We start from the raw sequence: 15,835 nt of genomic DNA, 5'->3' as shown, positions 1-15,835 counted from the left end.
TTTGTTTACGCAGAAAGTAAATGGTAGAGCTTGGATTCGAACTCAAGCACTTGAAACTCAGAGTCAATTACAATACTATGTTTGCATATGTCACTTCAGTAAAGCAAAAATTGTGAAACATGAAACATGAAGTTAACAACTGATTTAGATATGAAGACAAAGATTATTAAGATAATAATTATACATTGTTCCCATCATGGCTCAGCGGAAACAAATCTGACTAGTATTCATGAGGACGTGGGTTCGATCCCTGGCCTTGCTCAGTGAGCTAAGGATCCAGCGTTGCTGTGAGCCATGGTGTAGGTCACAGATGCAGCTCTGATCTGATGTTGCTGTGGCTTCGATTCAAGCTGTGGCTTCCCCTAGCCTGGGAACCTCCATATGCCAAGGGTATGGCCCTAAAAAGACAAAAAAATTTTTTAAATTTTAAAAATAAAGATAACTATACTACTTTTTCCTCAGTAATGTTTTTACACGGGATCCTAAGAGTTAAGTAGGATACATTATCATTCGAATTTTTAGGATAAAAACACAAATTAAAATAGTTATCTTATTTACTTGAGGTCAGAAGTACAGCTGATGCCAGAACTTAAGTTTTCTCAAGCCCAGCAGTGGCTGTGACATTAGGTGTGGGGGGGAACTTCTAGTCTCAGGTTGTATATCTGGACCTAAGCTTGATTTCGCAGGCTCATGAGTTAACATTGATTTGTTTATCTCCACTAAGTCACAAGGCCTATTTTCTCTGTTTTTGGCTCTTGTGAATACTCCATGCGTGGGAAAGTTGAAAAACAAGCGAAAACTATGAATAATGGTTAGTTAACTTTCAAAACACAATGATAAAAACTAGCAGCGATGAATCCCAAAGTTCAAGCAGAGAGCAGCAGATTGTTAGCAGTCATTCACAAACACCCCAACCTGCAGGGCCTCCATCCCTACGTCTTCACTTTCTCCTCCATACCCACCCCAACCCTGCACATGCCCTCCGAGGCATGAGGTATGTGTCTCTCTCCCTCCCCATGCTTAGTGTCTATCTGTCTGTCTGTCTGTCTCTCTCAATCCTATTTTTCCTTCCTCCTTTTCCCCAGTTCTGCCTCTCTTCCTCTCCAACTCACCCAAGAACCACAAAATCTTATAGTGGACTTCAGATATCATATAGATCAACATTTCAACACTGTACATGAGAAAATCACCATCTGAGAAGTGATTTGCTCAAGAACATGCTGTTATTTTGTGGCAGATATATGGCCTGAGTCCAGGGTCCTCTCTGTGCTGTCACACTCACAGCTGTGTCCTGGAATGGAAAAGCATCTGAAAACCTTTGTGTTTCCCATTATAGTGTTTTATAAGTAACTAAGAAAACATCCACTTAAATCTAGGAAGCTTTTATTATTTTCATGTAGTCCTTAACTCTTTTAATGAATTCTCTTAACTTGAAAATAACCTCCAAATTCACAGAAAGATTCAAAGACAATTTCAAGGTCACTCCTTAAGCATTTATGAAATAGTTATAAATGTTTAAAAGAGCTGTTACTACACATTTTTACTTTTTCAGTTAAGGTTATAAACAGCTTTATCCATTCTCAGGGAAAAAAAATAAAAACACTAAACATTTTGCAAAACATTTTAGGAATTTATGAATATCCTGGTGCCCATCTGTGGGCCCATTAAAAGTTAAGAAGCCCTGTCTTAAAGAAAAAATGTGGTATGTTTCTGGATTAGTGGTTTTCAAAGCAGGGTGTGTACGTGCTAGGGGTGCACATGATAATACATGGAGCGTTGAATAAAAAAATTAATGGAACTCATATTACTGCTTTTTAAATGTCATCCTTCTAAAATTTTTATATTTGTTTATATTTTAAATCTTTATATTTGTTTATATTTTAAAATTAATGGAACTCATATTGCTGCTTTTTAAATGTCATCCATCTAAAATCTTTATTTATATTCTAAATCTTTATATTTGTTTATATTTTAAAATTAATGGAACGCATATTACTGCTTTCTAAATGCCATCCTTCTAATCTTTATATTTGTTTATACTAACACAACATGTTAGTATAGCAACACATGTATAAAATTCATAAATAAGTAAAGATAAACATGTGGTGGTGTTCTCAGCTCTCTTTTTTCCATTCAGGGATGGAAGACCACCAGACAACCTTGGAGAATCCTTGGACAATCCTTCCCTCAAGGACCCTGCTCACCAGGGAAGACCTCTCCTCACCTGGTCCTTTGTCTTCCCTTCTCGCTCACGAATGTGGTTAGCAACGATCCTTTCCGTTTCCTCACAGAGTCTGGGGAAGTTTGCCAGCTGTCAAGAAAAAAGAGATCTGAGTGTTAATACTCAAATAGTTATACCACCCCAAAAGAAGCAGAGATAAGTTATGTTATATTCCAAAAGGCGTGCATTACCATTCTATAAGCAGAAGTAAATATCCTAAAGAAGAAAAGCAGAGTGACAGGAGAGACCCCACAAACTACAACCACAAGTAACTACACTATCTGAGATGAAACACTTCAAATCCAGCAGAGGAATTCCCTACAAAGAAAACAGACACCCAGACACCATCAAGCACTATGCTGTACAGAGTTAGCACTTAATAAAGTTCAAAGATGCAGAAGACAGAAATTAGGATGAAAAGGAGGATAATGACAAACATTTATAGAGTGCTTACCATGTTCCAGGTCCTGTGCTAAACACTGCATGAATTACCTCATTTGAAATTCACAACAGTCATGAAAGATAGATCTGATTATTAGCTCCACTTTACAGAAGAGGTAAGTAAAGCACAGAGAGGTCAAGTGACTTGCCCAAGACTACACAGTTCAAAACAGGCAGGTCCAGGATCCCAATCCAAGCTCCTGGACTCCAGACTTCATGGTCTTATCCATTACTTTTTGAGGATGATTCATTCCATGAACCACAGAGATCATTTTTTAAAAGTCTCTAATAGATGTGGTTTTGTGTGCATGTTTTTGGCAAAACTATAGAAACAGTGCATGCCAATCACTTACTCCATCTAAATTGTGCAGGTGTCCAAAAATCAGTCTGCAAAACCAAATGAATGAATTATGGTTGTTTTCAGTGGAAGGAAGGAAAAGAAAAGGATGCTATGAGGATGTTTAAGGAAGCCTAACTAGGAAGAGGGCTTAGTTGGGTAAAGTTGTGTGGGCATGGCTGTTAGAAAGTTGGAGCTTGCCAATCACAGAGACATGTATGAAGGTGCTGAAGGACAGGGACAATGAGTACTAAGAGAATTAAAGGAAGGTCAGTGCAGACAGTGAGGGAGTCTTTAGAAAGATAAACAGGGGCTAGATCAGGTAGATCCTTGCAGACCTGTTAGAAATTCTGGCTTCTGGAGCAATTCAGATGGAAAATAATGGGATTTGGATTGGGACAACAGCAATTGAAATGGAGAGAACTGAGTAAGTCCATGGCTTACGATGGGCAAAGATAATTCCATTTATTATGAAAAGCACTTGAGAATTAATAAGACTAACACAAACGTCTCATAAAACAGGCAAAAAACATGATTTAATTTAAAAAGAAATGAAATGGTCAATAAGCAGAAGAAAAATATTAAACTCCACAAATCATCAGAATAATGCAAAAAAGATAATAGGTATTATGTGGTCAAATTGCCATAATTATTTTTATAAGACTTAATGCAGGTAAAGATACACTGAGACTAACACTGTTTAAACATGCTGAAGGGATGCCAATGAGAATAACTTTCTGTTGAGCGATTTGGCAATATGTATCAAAAATCTTAAAACACACACATACATCAACCTAATTCTGGATTCTGAGCTAAAATAATAAGGAAATGCATCACAGTATTACTTGGAATAGCAACAATAATACAAATAAACATAACTCTATAAACTTTTTAAATATTCAATGATATTAAATAAATTAAGGTAGGTCCACTAATGGGATATAATAAGCCACTCCAAATAATACCTAATATTTGATTTTTAACACTAATTTATAAATAATATCTAATAACATGGTAAAATGTATATAATGCGACATTTGGTGAAGATAATCAGGCTACCAAATACATAATGAGATTACACACAAGTATACACACACTTATAGTCACAGGCCACCACCACACACCCTTTGTATCTTTTAAGAACAAGGCCCAAAACCTTACAAATTCCAAAATTATTGAGTAACATTGTAGTACATAGTATTTCCTCTAACCTGTAAGCTAGGCCTCCCTGAGATGTGACTGCTCCATGGTCACGGGGTCATTGTGCACACCAACTTTATAGCATGAGTGATGCACATCAGTGTCTTGGCAAGACAAACTGTATTACTTCATGGAATCATCATGATCGAAATCACATATAAACACTAAACCACCTAATGCTGTAAGTCTGCCGTCTGGGCGCGGAAAAAGATCTACATAAATACTACAAAATAGCAATAGCGACAACCTCTTTGAAGGATGGGCTTACACCTAATTTTTTTCCTATATACATTTTCTACATTTTTCTACAATGAACATAGAGTAGTTTTATAACTACGCCATTAGAGCTGCACTGGTCACCTCAAAATTCACAGCCGGGTGTTTCTTCATGAGACCCCCTTACTAAGACTCCTAGCTGAATCCTGACATGTGTACTCATTTAGGAGATTATTTCATGAATAACTTCAAGATACAAATGGAGTTTCCATTTCGAGTTTCAGAAACATTCTCCAGGGAAAGCTCTATCATCCCAGAATTCCTCTTATACTCTGAGAGTACAGAGCATAAGAGTTATTTTTTGTGAGGCATATAAAAAATTTCTAAGTATGGAAGGGATAGCTAATGAATACTTGTCCTTCTCCTCAACTAAATGCAAACTGAGGTGGTACATCTGACCCTGACCATTAGTTTGCACTAGGCCAGAGAAACTTCCTCCTCTGCACTCCAGTGCACACCTGCTTTTGATGACAGCTATGATAATAGAGAACCACACTCCTGCAGAGAAGTGACTGCACGAGCAATTACTACTAATCAGTTGTCCACTGAGTAAAATGGTTATGCCTCGAGCAGCATTTAGAAAATGGATTACAGCAGATTATGTCTAAAACACCAAAGAGTGGCAATATAAATATTTATTCAAAACTAAATACTTGATAGCTGAAGGACCCCAAGCTAGTATGCAGCTGCTAATAAGTCAAGAAAAGACCAAAATGACAAAAGTATCCCATGAAGTAGAAACATCTAAGAACCCTCCTGTTTACTTCCCTTGGAAGGAGGATTGATTTTGTGTGTGTGTGTCTCATAATCTTTCAAAGTTCAGTTTCACCAGGAAAGGAACCCACCAGAGCCCTCTTTTTGTATAAACAACTGAGACAACTGGAAGTAAATGAGACTAAATTCCAAAGTCAAACAAAAGGGAAAGAGAACAAACTAGAACAACTGCCCTCATGGAGGCAAAGGAGGAGAAACACTGAAGGAGTCAGTAAACCATGGAAGGTGGAGGCATTACTGAAAGGCAGTAATGAAGCCAGTATGGTTTCTAACTGGTTGATCTTGAAAGGTTTGTAGAAGTGTAAAAAAGGTTATTGGAGAGTAAAAGTTAAAATGCTGGTTTTAACTGCCAGCTTCCAAACGTAATTCTCCAGTCTCAGGTCTTCATAACACATATAGAAGGAAAGAAGGAAAAAAGAGAAAATCCTACTGACATTCAAAATGATTTCTGAGTAGGGTTTCTGCCACCCATTCATTAGCTCATTTAGCAAAGTTCTGGTTCAGTCTGCATGACACTCAACTTAGCTTTATTAAGATGGTGACTATTTGCTCACTTCAATCCCTCACCTCTCTTCTACGTCTCTTAAGATTCAACCAATTTCCTCAACCACTTAAGTCATTATCATTTTCAGTCCCTTTTGCTCTGGATGTTGAATTAAAAACTTATAATAATAAGAATGTGTTTATTTTGTCATAAAAAATTTAATTACATATGCCAAAATAATATTGACTTATAAATCACTATTAGGTTTTGATTCCTTTATTAATTATATAAATATTCTGCAAATTGATTTATATAGGATCAATGAATTAAGGCTTTGCTATTAGAATAATAATTTTATATTCCTAAATATATTTCACATCATTCATTCAACAAACATTCATTGGGTATCTGCCATAGGCCAGCTCTATGCTCAAATTGCATCAAAGCATCTGATAATAAAACCTTACAGTCTTGAGGAGCAAGTTGGCTATACAGATAAATTGTCATAGAAGAGAAATATTTAATAAAAAGCAAGGAGAAACACAAAGCAGTAAGTGGCTAAATCTGCTCTGAGAGGGAGTCAGACAATTGGATGTTTAACCAATGACAAGAAAGCTTCCAGACAAAGCTGAACATCTAGTAAATAAAAAATTACTTCTAATTTTTTTAATCTACTTATGTTATAGTTATATTGAATATTCTTCAATAATAAGGAAGGTTCAATGGTACAATAATATAATATATACATATTTAGGAATCAAAACTTTAAATATAAATTCTAAGAGAAAATTTTAACTATACATGTCTTGAGAGAAAGTAGCACCATAAATGTTTTAAATACAAAAACATGTTTTAATAAAATCCAATGTTTTAAGTATTATTTAGGGTAATGTTCAATTATTTTGATGGGACCTCAATATAAAAATTTAATTTTAAGTATGGACCACATTTTTCCCTAGAGGAAAAAAAAATCACTTGAAAGACATTTCTATTCAATAATAAAAATACACATATAATATTGGTTAAGTATTGATTAATCAGATCATGAGAGGCAGGCTATTAGGTTTCTTTTGGAACACGCACAAGACCAGGCAAGATTTCTATATCTTCAAGAGTAACTAGTCGAATGCCTTAAGCAGAGACTCAGGTTATTAGGTAACCATCTGTTCATAGTTCCATACCAAACATGACTGAGAAAATAAACTAAAATCAGAACAAACCTTTTACGTGCATGACTTGAGTTGATTGGTTTGGCTGACCTAAAGATATAGGCTCTATTTTGATCAAAATGTTATAAACAGTCCAACGTTGGCCAATCACTACAAACTGAGTAGCAGTAATGGCTTTACTGCTTATAAATCATACAATAATTTTATTCCATTTACATTCATTAAAATCTGACCAAAACACCCCTGGTGACTTTTAATTTGTATGTAGCATAAGTTAATACCTATTTTGGCACAAGACATTTGTTACGAAAAAAGAAAAAACAGAACTATCCACATTTACAAAAGTGATCAAAGATGAGCAACAATTCTAGTATTAAGAGATCAAGAAACTGCACAAGAGTAACTGGGAAAATTCTGTTTTTTTCTTTTTAATGATTTGTTTTGTTTTTTGTTTTTTTAATATATACTGATTTTTTTTATTATAGCTGGCTTACAGTGTTCTGTCAATTTTCTACCATACACCAAGGTAACCCAGTCACACATACATATATACATTCTTTTTTCTCACACTATCATGCTCCATCGTAAGTGACTAGATATAATTCCCAGTGCTACACAGGATTCTATACTTTAGGAGTGGCAGATAGTAAGCCAAGGAAGATCCAAGTAAATTTGGTAAAAAGGGGAAGAGTGTCAGATCCCATCCAGGTGGCCCTGGGTAAAGTACTCAGAGAGAAAGAAATGCGGTATTCCTCCTTCTCCAAGTGGAAAAATCCCAAACCTTAAATGTTTTCTACAGATGACAGAGAAATGGTGAGGTCTGTGATAGAACATATATGGGAAGTTATTATGTTCTCCATCACATATCTGATCTCATCATTTCTTCTAAACAGAGAAATGAAGAGAATGCTACCGGTATTAAGCAGATGCTAAGGAATTAAATGGCCAACCTTGAGTGAAATAAAGCTGAAAGGCAGTCAGAAGAGCCATAGTCTAAGTAATTCAGAAAACATCCAGCCAGGAGGGCAGGGTGGGGTTGGTGTTGGGTCAAAACAATATCTGAAGACAATAATCAGGTTTTCATTGCTATTCTTTCCACACTTATCTCTGGTAGACATATTATTGAGCGCTTAAAACTGAACAAGAAAAATCATACAGACGGTAAGAGGAAAGGCAGGGGCCAGGGTAAATTATAAACTAAGAATTAATTGCAAAGATCACTAATCTTTTAGAGAATTGTGAAATTAAAGGGTGAGATTCCTATCTCATAACAGTCAAGTCCCAGGACTGATTTTCATATAAAACCCAATAAATGATTCAAACTTTAATACTCAGCTGGATTTGAAACCCGAGTACTTGGCCCATTACAGGAGACATCTGCTGTATGCAAAGCACAGCACAGAGTGTTTGACTGGACAGCCAGCATTAGAGGAAGTGAAATCCAAGTCTTTATGTACAGAGTGAAAACCAGAGCAGAAATATCCAGACCTAAAAGAAAATTCTACTTGAGCCTGATGCTTTCCAGCTATTCTACTTCAACCTACGAACTTTCGTGGAAGGTACTCAAGTGGCTACTTTACCCAAACTGATCAACACCTGACATATCAGTGAAATATGATTCATATATATATCTTTTAAATTATTCATTCAAAAGTTATTATTGAAAACCTGGCCGCTTAGGGGTTGTGAACAGAGGGATGAGCTTAACAAACCAAGTCCCTACTTTGCCAGAGTTTACGTTCTCTAAGTCCCTTTACTGTCCAATAACAGTAACAAAAACAAAAGACATATATGGTGTAAATTATGTGGTCATATATGCTGCAAAGAAAAAGTTTAGTAGATGAATGGTGTGTGTGTGCTCAAAGAGAGGCATGTACAATTACAGACAGAAAAGTCAGAGGAAGACTCTGATTATGAGGCATTTGAGAAGAGACCTAAAAGGAGCTAGGATGCGACCCATGTAGCTATCTTGAGGGAGAGCATTTCCAACACTGAGAATGAGAAATGCAAAGGCTTTTGCCATCACATCTCCCTGAACTGTTGAAGAAACGAGGAAACCAGTGTAGCTGGAGTGAACTGTGGGGAAGGAGACGGGAGGAGTTGAGAGATGAAAAGATCATGCAGGGCCTTGAAAACCATGATGAGGTCTTTGGATTCACTCACCGAGTTATGTGTACTCAGGGCCAGATAGCTACTTACCTAACATGTCACAAAATTCAGCACTTCTTCTAACAGCACTTTTTAATGAAAAATCTTCCCCAATACTTCTAAGAGACAACTAACATATCTCTTTTGTTTCCTTGCAAAAACTTTTTCTTTTTTCTAAGCAGGGGGGAAAAAAATCAATTAATTGGTATGATGGTGATCCGAGAATGCAACTTCCCAAGAGTCCAATAAATGGCACAGTTGCTAAACTGTGGTTTAAAAAAAACAAGATGTTCCTTTCAGTGCTTCCTGCAAAGCTGTTCAAGACCCTGCAATGAAGTTCTGGATAAGAGGAGGTAGAGAAAAGCAGCTGAAAGATGATGCCCACCAGAAAAATTCCACAGTTGAGATGTCCCTGGAGTGAAGCCAAATGGCTCATAAAACTCGAATATCCCTGTCTTGTCCTCCAGTGCCCCAGAGACAACAGTGAGAAAACACCCAAAAAGTGTATTCCCCTAGGTTAGCTTTGTTATATGAACACACACAAAATCCTGTGTTTTTCACTGATGTTTATTTATGTGGCTTAAGAAAAAAGGTTAAATATTTTACACATAAGAAATTCAACAGGAAGAACTGTAAATGAAAATACTGGTTTAAGTTCTTTCTATACATATATTCACAGTACAGTGAGAGTAACTATACATTTCAGATTGCCTGGGCATATCACTCCAGTGAAAGTATCAATCACTCCCCCTTTCAACCTCAGTCATTTCCTGTATTGGACAATAAATTATATGGTCAGCTTATCTATGGCTCATCTTCAAAAGTGGTCAAGTAATTAAGTCTTGGCATACTCAACTTTAATTAGGATTATTTTTCTTTGCAGAAGACTTTAATTAGACCTGTTTTAAAGGAAAAGAAGTGGAAAAGAGAGTAAGGCCAAAAGTCAAGAACACCAAACTGCAGAATAAGGAAGAGTATAGATATTTGAAAGAAAATCTGTCCAAACTTTATCATTTTAAAAGGAGTGACTAAAATATTCTTTTTAAACCAAGTACAGATTTCTTTAGTATCAGGATAACTACAGAACATCTAAAATTGTTAATAACCATTTATAGAATCTCTTTTTTTTTCTTTTTTGGTATTTTTAGGGCCACACTCGTGGCATATGGAGGTTTCCAGACTAGGACTCGAATCGGAGCTGCAGCTGCCAGCCTACACCACAGCCACTGCAATGCAGAATCCAAGCTTTGACTGAGACCTATACCACAGCTCACCACAATGCCAGATCCTTAACCCACTGAGCGAGGCCAGGGATCAAACCTCCATCCTTATGGATCCTAGTTGGTTTCATTAATCCCTGAGCCACGAAGGGAATTCCTAGAATGTCTCTTATGTAGAGTTAGTTATTGTGTTAGGTGTCTAGGATACAAAGATAAATCAGCAAGAGGAGGCATTCTCCTAAACAAATAAATTGCAAATTGTAATGCAGTATCATAATTGCTATGATAGGAGTAAATACAGGGCAACAATTAAAGCACTGAGAAGGGAGTGAGCATGGAGACCAGGAAATGGCTCACCAAGGCCCTGCAGGAAAAATAATGATTGAGCTGTATCTTAAAAATCGAAGGGTTACAGCAGGTAAAGAACAGAGGGGAAAGGAGATTTTCTAAACAAACAAAATCACATGTGCAAATGTTAAAGGCGCCAAAAATTTTTGTGAATAGCGCAAATCATTTAGAATGGCTAAAGCAAGCAAAAAGTGACAACAGATGTAGCTGGATTCAGGGATCAGATGGTGAAACTAAACATAATTGTGAATGATTTTAACTTTCTTAAGATATAAGGAGCCCTGGAATAATTTTGAGGGGACAGGCAAAATATGTGCACATATTTTAGAAGGGCCATTTTGACAACAGTGAGGAGGATGAATTTGAAGATGACCAAACTAGAAGTAGTAAGATCACTTAAGAGGCCACTGGAGTAATTTAGTTTGAGAAGAAAAAACTGTTTAGGGCCTTAAATAAGAAAAGAAAGTAGCTGCAGTAGACTGCAGACAGTTTCAATTAAGAGGCTTGGGCTGGGGGTACAGATGTGAAAATCGGCAATGATTTAAGTGGTAGCTGAACTATGGGAGATACAATCTGCCAAGGGAAAGGGAAAGAGAAGGGAAGAAAATCCAGGAGCAAATTCTGCAGGACTTGGGTATTTAGAAGCAGGCAAAGGTGGATAAACTCTTGAAAGAGATGAAGGAAGAATCATGATAAAGATGGATGAGAACCCAAGAGACAAGGGTATCAGCTTCAAAATGGGAGTGGAATACAGCAAGGGGAATAAGAGTGTCCACTCGATCTGGCAATCAAGTCTCTGGTTAACATTTGCCAAAGTTATTTCCATAGAGTGGTGGATGGAAGCCAACTTTCAGAGGGTTAAGGAGTTAACTGGAGGTGAGAAAGTATAGATATAGCAAGCATAAACTACTTTTTTCCCCAAGAAGGTTGGCCATGGAGAAAAGGAGAGGAATAAGGCAGAGGACATGATTTTGTTACTTTTAAGTTGAGAGACATAAATTTATTTATATATTGATTTATTTTCAAATGTGATGGAGAAAGTGATGATTCAGAAAACAGAAGAATCCAAAGAGTAAGTTCCTTAAGGATGCGAGAGGACAGATAGAAGCCCAGCCTTGGTCGAGACTAATACCTCCACAGAGACAGAGAAAAGGAGGAGCATGGCTGGGAATACAGGTAAATTTGGGGGTTAGAAATCAACATTCCCATTTGTAGCCCCTATCTTCTCTGTGAAATCATTACTGAAAGTGATAAGCAAAGCATCTTGGAGTGTTAAAAGTTTAACCTCACTATTGTGGCGATCACTGGAAGTTACTAACTAATGTAATGCTGAAGACTGGATAGACTGTGGCACTAATCCACACAGACAGGCGATTATCTCCAAGCTCTTCAGCAATGTGGGGGATAGGGGCATAAAGACAAAGAACAAATTTGACCAGGCTTAGAGCTTCAATGGGTGGCAAAGTTAATCTAAGTGGAATTAAGTAATAGATCAGAAAGTTAAAGGTAAATGTACTGGTTTGTCAGTGTGATGCCTCTCAGCTGCAAATTCAACCTTCTTGCCCGCTCTGTGAAAATAATTCTGGACCCTTTAAGTAGTATTCATTTGCTGGCTGGCACCATGGGAAGCTTTGTCAGGAGAGGTGCTGCAGAAGGAAAAAGTAGGCTGGAGCAGGCTCCTGCAGTGCAAGGCAGCCACAGTCCCCCAGTCCACACCCCTACTTCCACCTTGAACAGTTGGTAGCAGAGTGCCTCCTGTGAGACACCTCCCTGAGGACAGCTTTTTCTCTCCCAGCATGTTCCAGAGAGCAGTCGGACTTCCAGCATGTTCAACAGCCTAACACTCCAGCAACTTTCCTGTGATTCAGAAAGCCCTCCTCAAGGAAGTCCAATCTTAGCCCTGGGCAGGGCCCTCTTCCCTGGATGTTCCGTAGCACCTGCTCCTTACAGCTTCTATCCCTATAATCAGTCATGCTCTTAACTTACTAGTCAATCCCTCATTTCTCTAAATTCCTGTTACAGTTAATACTTTTTTTTTTATAGTAAGTGTTCCCTGTTCAAACTCCTGTGTGGTTTCTCTCTTCTGGATGGGCCCAGACTGATACAATGGTCAGAAAAGATAATAAAATCAGGAAGAAACAGGTAGCTAGAAAACAAAACAAAACAAAACAGAAGCCAAAGGTCTAAAGGTCTCTTTGAGTTTAATGACTGGTTATAGGAGTGAGAGAGAGTTGAAAGGGTAGGAGCCTGTGGCAGAATTTTAGGTACAGGGAAGAACTGCTCTCTCCCTTCCTTCTCCCCAACATCCTTCACGCCTCATTCACAAAGTAGGAAATTCCACCAATATTTCTGCCCTCTTGAGAAAGTACTATGAGAGAAGCTCTGGTTATTTTGTCCACCTTGCAGGAAAGAAAAAAGAGAAAAGATAAAAGATGGCCTGCTGATAGGTCAGGTGGTGTTGGCCCACAGCTCTCTGCCACGTGGGGTGGGCACACCATGTCACTGCTCACATGAGACTCTCACTATAGAGGCTCCTCGACGTGAATAAGCCAAAACATGCTGAGTTGCTTCTGGGTGCACATCTCACTCCCCACCACCGTGGGCTCTGAGGTCTATTGCTGGAGAAGAACTAACAGGGGGCTCCCACTTCAGCAGCAAGACCCAGCCATGTCTTCCAATCTAGATTTATCAGCAGCAAAGTGGAGACTAAATTTCAATTTTTTTAAGCTTTTCTACTAATTTTCCAACAGATTTAAAACCTTAAAGCGGGTAGAAGGGGATAATCAGTATTCTCAAAATCCTAGATTTTGAGTTTGAAATTTCTGAAGAATCTCTTTGTAGAATATTTTTCCACAATGACAAGGACCAGAAAAAGTCATGGAAGTGTGATGCTAGTGTGGAATGAATAGAGAAACACTGGAATCAAAGATCTCCAAAAAACAAGGAGTTCCCATCATGGCTCAGCAGAAACAAATCTGACCAGCATCCATGAGGACGCAGGTTTGATTCCGGGCCGTGCTCAGCGGGCTAAGGATCTGGCATTGCCGTGACTGTGGTATAGGTCACAGACGCAGCTCGGATCTGGTGTTGCTATGGCTGTGGTATAGACCAGAGGCTATAGCTCCAATTGACCCCTAGCCTAGGAATCTCCATATGCCGTGGGTGTGGCCCTAAAAAGAAAAAAAAAAAAAAAAAAGACAAAAAAAAATAAGCCACTGCTGAAGTCACCCAAGTTGAAAGTGAATTTAGGATGGAGAGAAAAATGTAAGCCATGTTCTAACTACCTTGATGAATGCAAGGAGTCAACAGGACTTGATGGTGACAGTGAATAGAAGGGAAAAGGGTAGCAGAGCTAGTAATACCTGGCCCTTAAAGGAGACTTTTATAGGAAGGTGAACAAATAATGTCTGGAAGCCACAAAGGGAGAAGTAGGCCATGCCTGATCCAGGACCTTAGGTTCTTTGAGTTTGGGCCAAATAAATATCCTTCAGTGAAGGGAGCTCCAGGATAAACAATAATCTCAAGGAGAAAGCTGGGTTTTACTCAGGGCAACACATAAAATGTTTTTGAGAAGACAGTACAAATATACAACCACCACTGATCTAGAGAGCTTAATGGAAAGGGAGGTTCAAAGAGTGGAGAGCAAAGAATAAAAGCCAAAAAGTCCGGGAACAAGTTGTCTCATCCCATGCCATCAGGACCGACTGTTGGTTTTCCAGTAAGTTGGCTACAATGGGAAATGATAAAAAAAAATGATTCATACATACCATAAACACTTTATATAACTTAAAACATAAATGTACACACATGTGCCAATCTTTTGATGTAAGGCCAAGGCCTGTTCTCTGCATATGGATCTGCTGACTGTAGTTATGTGTCTTCTGTCTTACATAAACCACATCCTTCATCTATGATTTCCAGTTTTGCTTTCTTTAAAGTAGAGGGGAAACCTGAAGACACTTGGGAAATATTCTGAATGCAGAGCCCATCTAGATCTTTATAATGCCCCCCACATCCTTTTAACCTTGTTCTACCCACACCTAGGCAAAGCTTTGCAGCAAACATTTACCAAATCATTTCCAAGCTGAGTTTTTATAGGAACAAAATTCAAAGTCTTTCCTTAGTGGGTCAATTTATTTACTCTTCATTTAAACTACATAATTAAAATAATAAGTACAACTGGCTAATCAGGTTTGGGGACAACCACAACACCATGGGCCATTGGGAAAAAGTTTAACAGGTGGGAACAGGAGTGCATGGACAACGTAAAGAGAAGCTAAAGGAGACATCTGTGTGCTCAGGGGGCCAGTCCCTGTGTTTAAGGAGAGAATGCAATTATCGGTTAATTCAGCAAGTCAGATATAAGGAGGCCAATACTACAGAGATGATGAGACTGGTTGCATTTTGAGGTACCGGCAAGGACAGCGGGGATGTGAAATATTATTAAATGGCTTCAAGGCTCCAAATGAAGATCTGGCAGAGAGATTTTTTTTCTTCCCTCTGCATTTTTTCACCTTTCCTCAGTTCCTTAACACCTATGGCTTTCCCTATCTTAGAGAAGAGAAAATTGGACTTTAAGGAATAAGGAATAGTTAAGAGGTCTAGAAAAGGGGTCTGAAGCTCTAGAGCCACTTCTGGTCCCCAAGCTAGTTCTGTTTAACTCATTTTTCTTTTAGCACTAACAATCCTAAATTCCTAATTTTTACCTGCTCTCCTCTTTCAGTACTTACATCTTTTCTGTATCTGAGTTTTTCTGCCAGGTAACTAGGAAACAAAATTCATACTCATTTCTAGCTCTGTGTCTCTCATTGTCTTTCTTACCACCAGTTTTTCAGGGAGGTCACTCATAGAAGCCACACAGAAAGGGAAGCGTAACAAAGCTAACAAAGTTAAAAGTATACCTATTTTCAAAAAATGATCAAAGTAACAATGTTAACTGTCACAAGGAGAGGCCTACCCTATCCTAACATCCTCACTAATTCTCTTTTTATATTTTCCAATACAGGGCACCCCTTTCGTGTCCCTACGGAATGGATGGAATCCAGTACAATTCCTCCATGCTCCTCAGTGAAGAGCCCCCAGATTGAGAAGTCTCTCCCCCACTGCTCTCCATCATAGAGTCAATACATACTACAAGACGGAAAATACTGAGTGCTACTGTAGCCACTGAGAAATTAACCATTTACTGAGCCCTTACTGTGGTTAATCAATGCGTTA

The 15,835-nt window shown here is 38.1% G+C and overlaps 1 protein-coding gene across 6 annotated transcripts in view; it reads right to left on the bottom strand.

The window, feature by feature from the left end:
• The window catches only part of DNM3 (dynamin 3), a 542,059-nt gene that overhangs the window by 353,486 nt on the left and 172,738 nt on the right, over positions 1 to 15,835 (bottom strand). For all 6 annotated transcript variants that reach the window (XM_047751932.1, XM_047751935.1, XM_047751934.1 and 3 more), the window contains exon 11: positions 2,225 to 2,311. In XM_047751932.1, the coding sequence (XP_047607888.1) occupies positions 2,225 to 2,311 (87 nt within the window). The remainder of the gene's footprint in view (positions 1 to 2,224; positions 2,312 to 15,835) is intronic.

This window comes from Phacochoerus africanus, chromosome 11, assembly GCF_016906955.1.
Source record: "Phacochoerus africanus isolate WHEZ1 chromosome 11, ROS_Pafr_v1, whole genome shotgun sequence".
Lineage (NCBI taxonomy): Eukaryota > Metazoa > Chordata > Mammalia > Artiodactyla > Suidae > Phacochoerus > Phacochoerus africanus.
The sequence above is the reverse complement of the archived record's forward strand: the minus strand, read 5'-3'. Positions and strand labels throughout refer to the sequence as shown.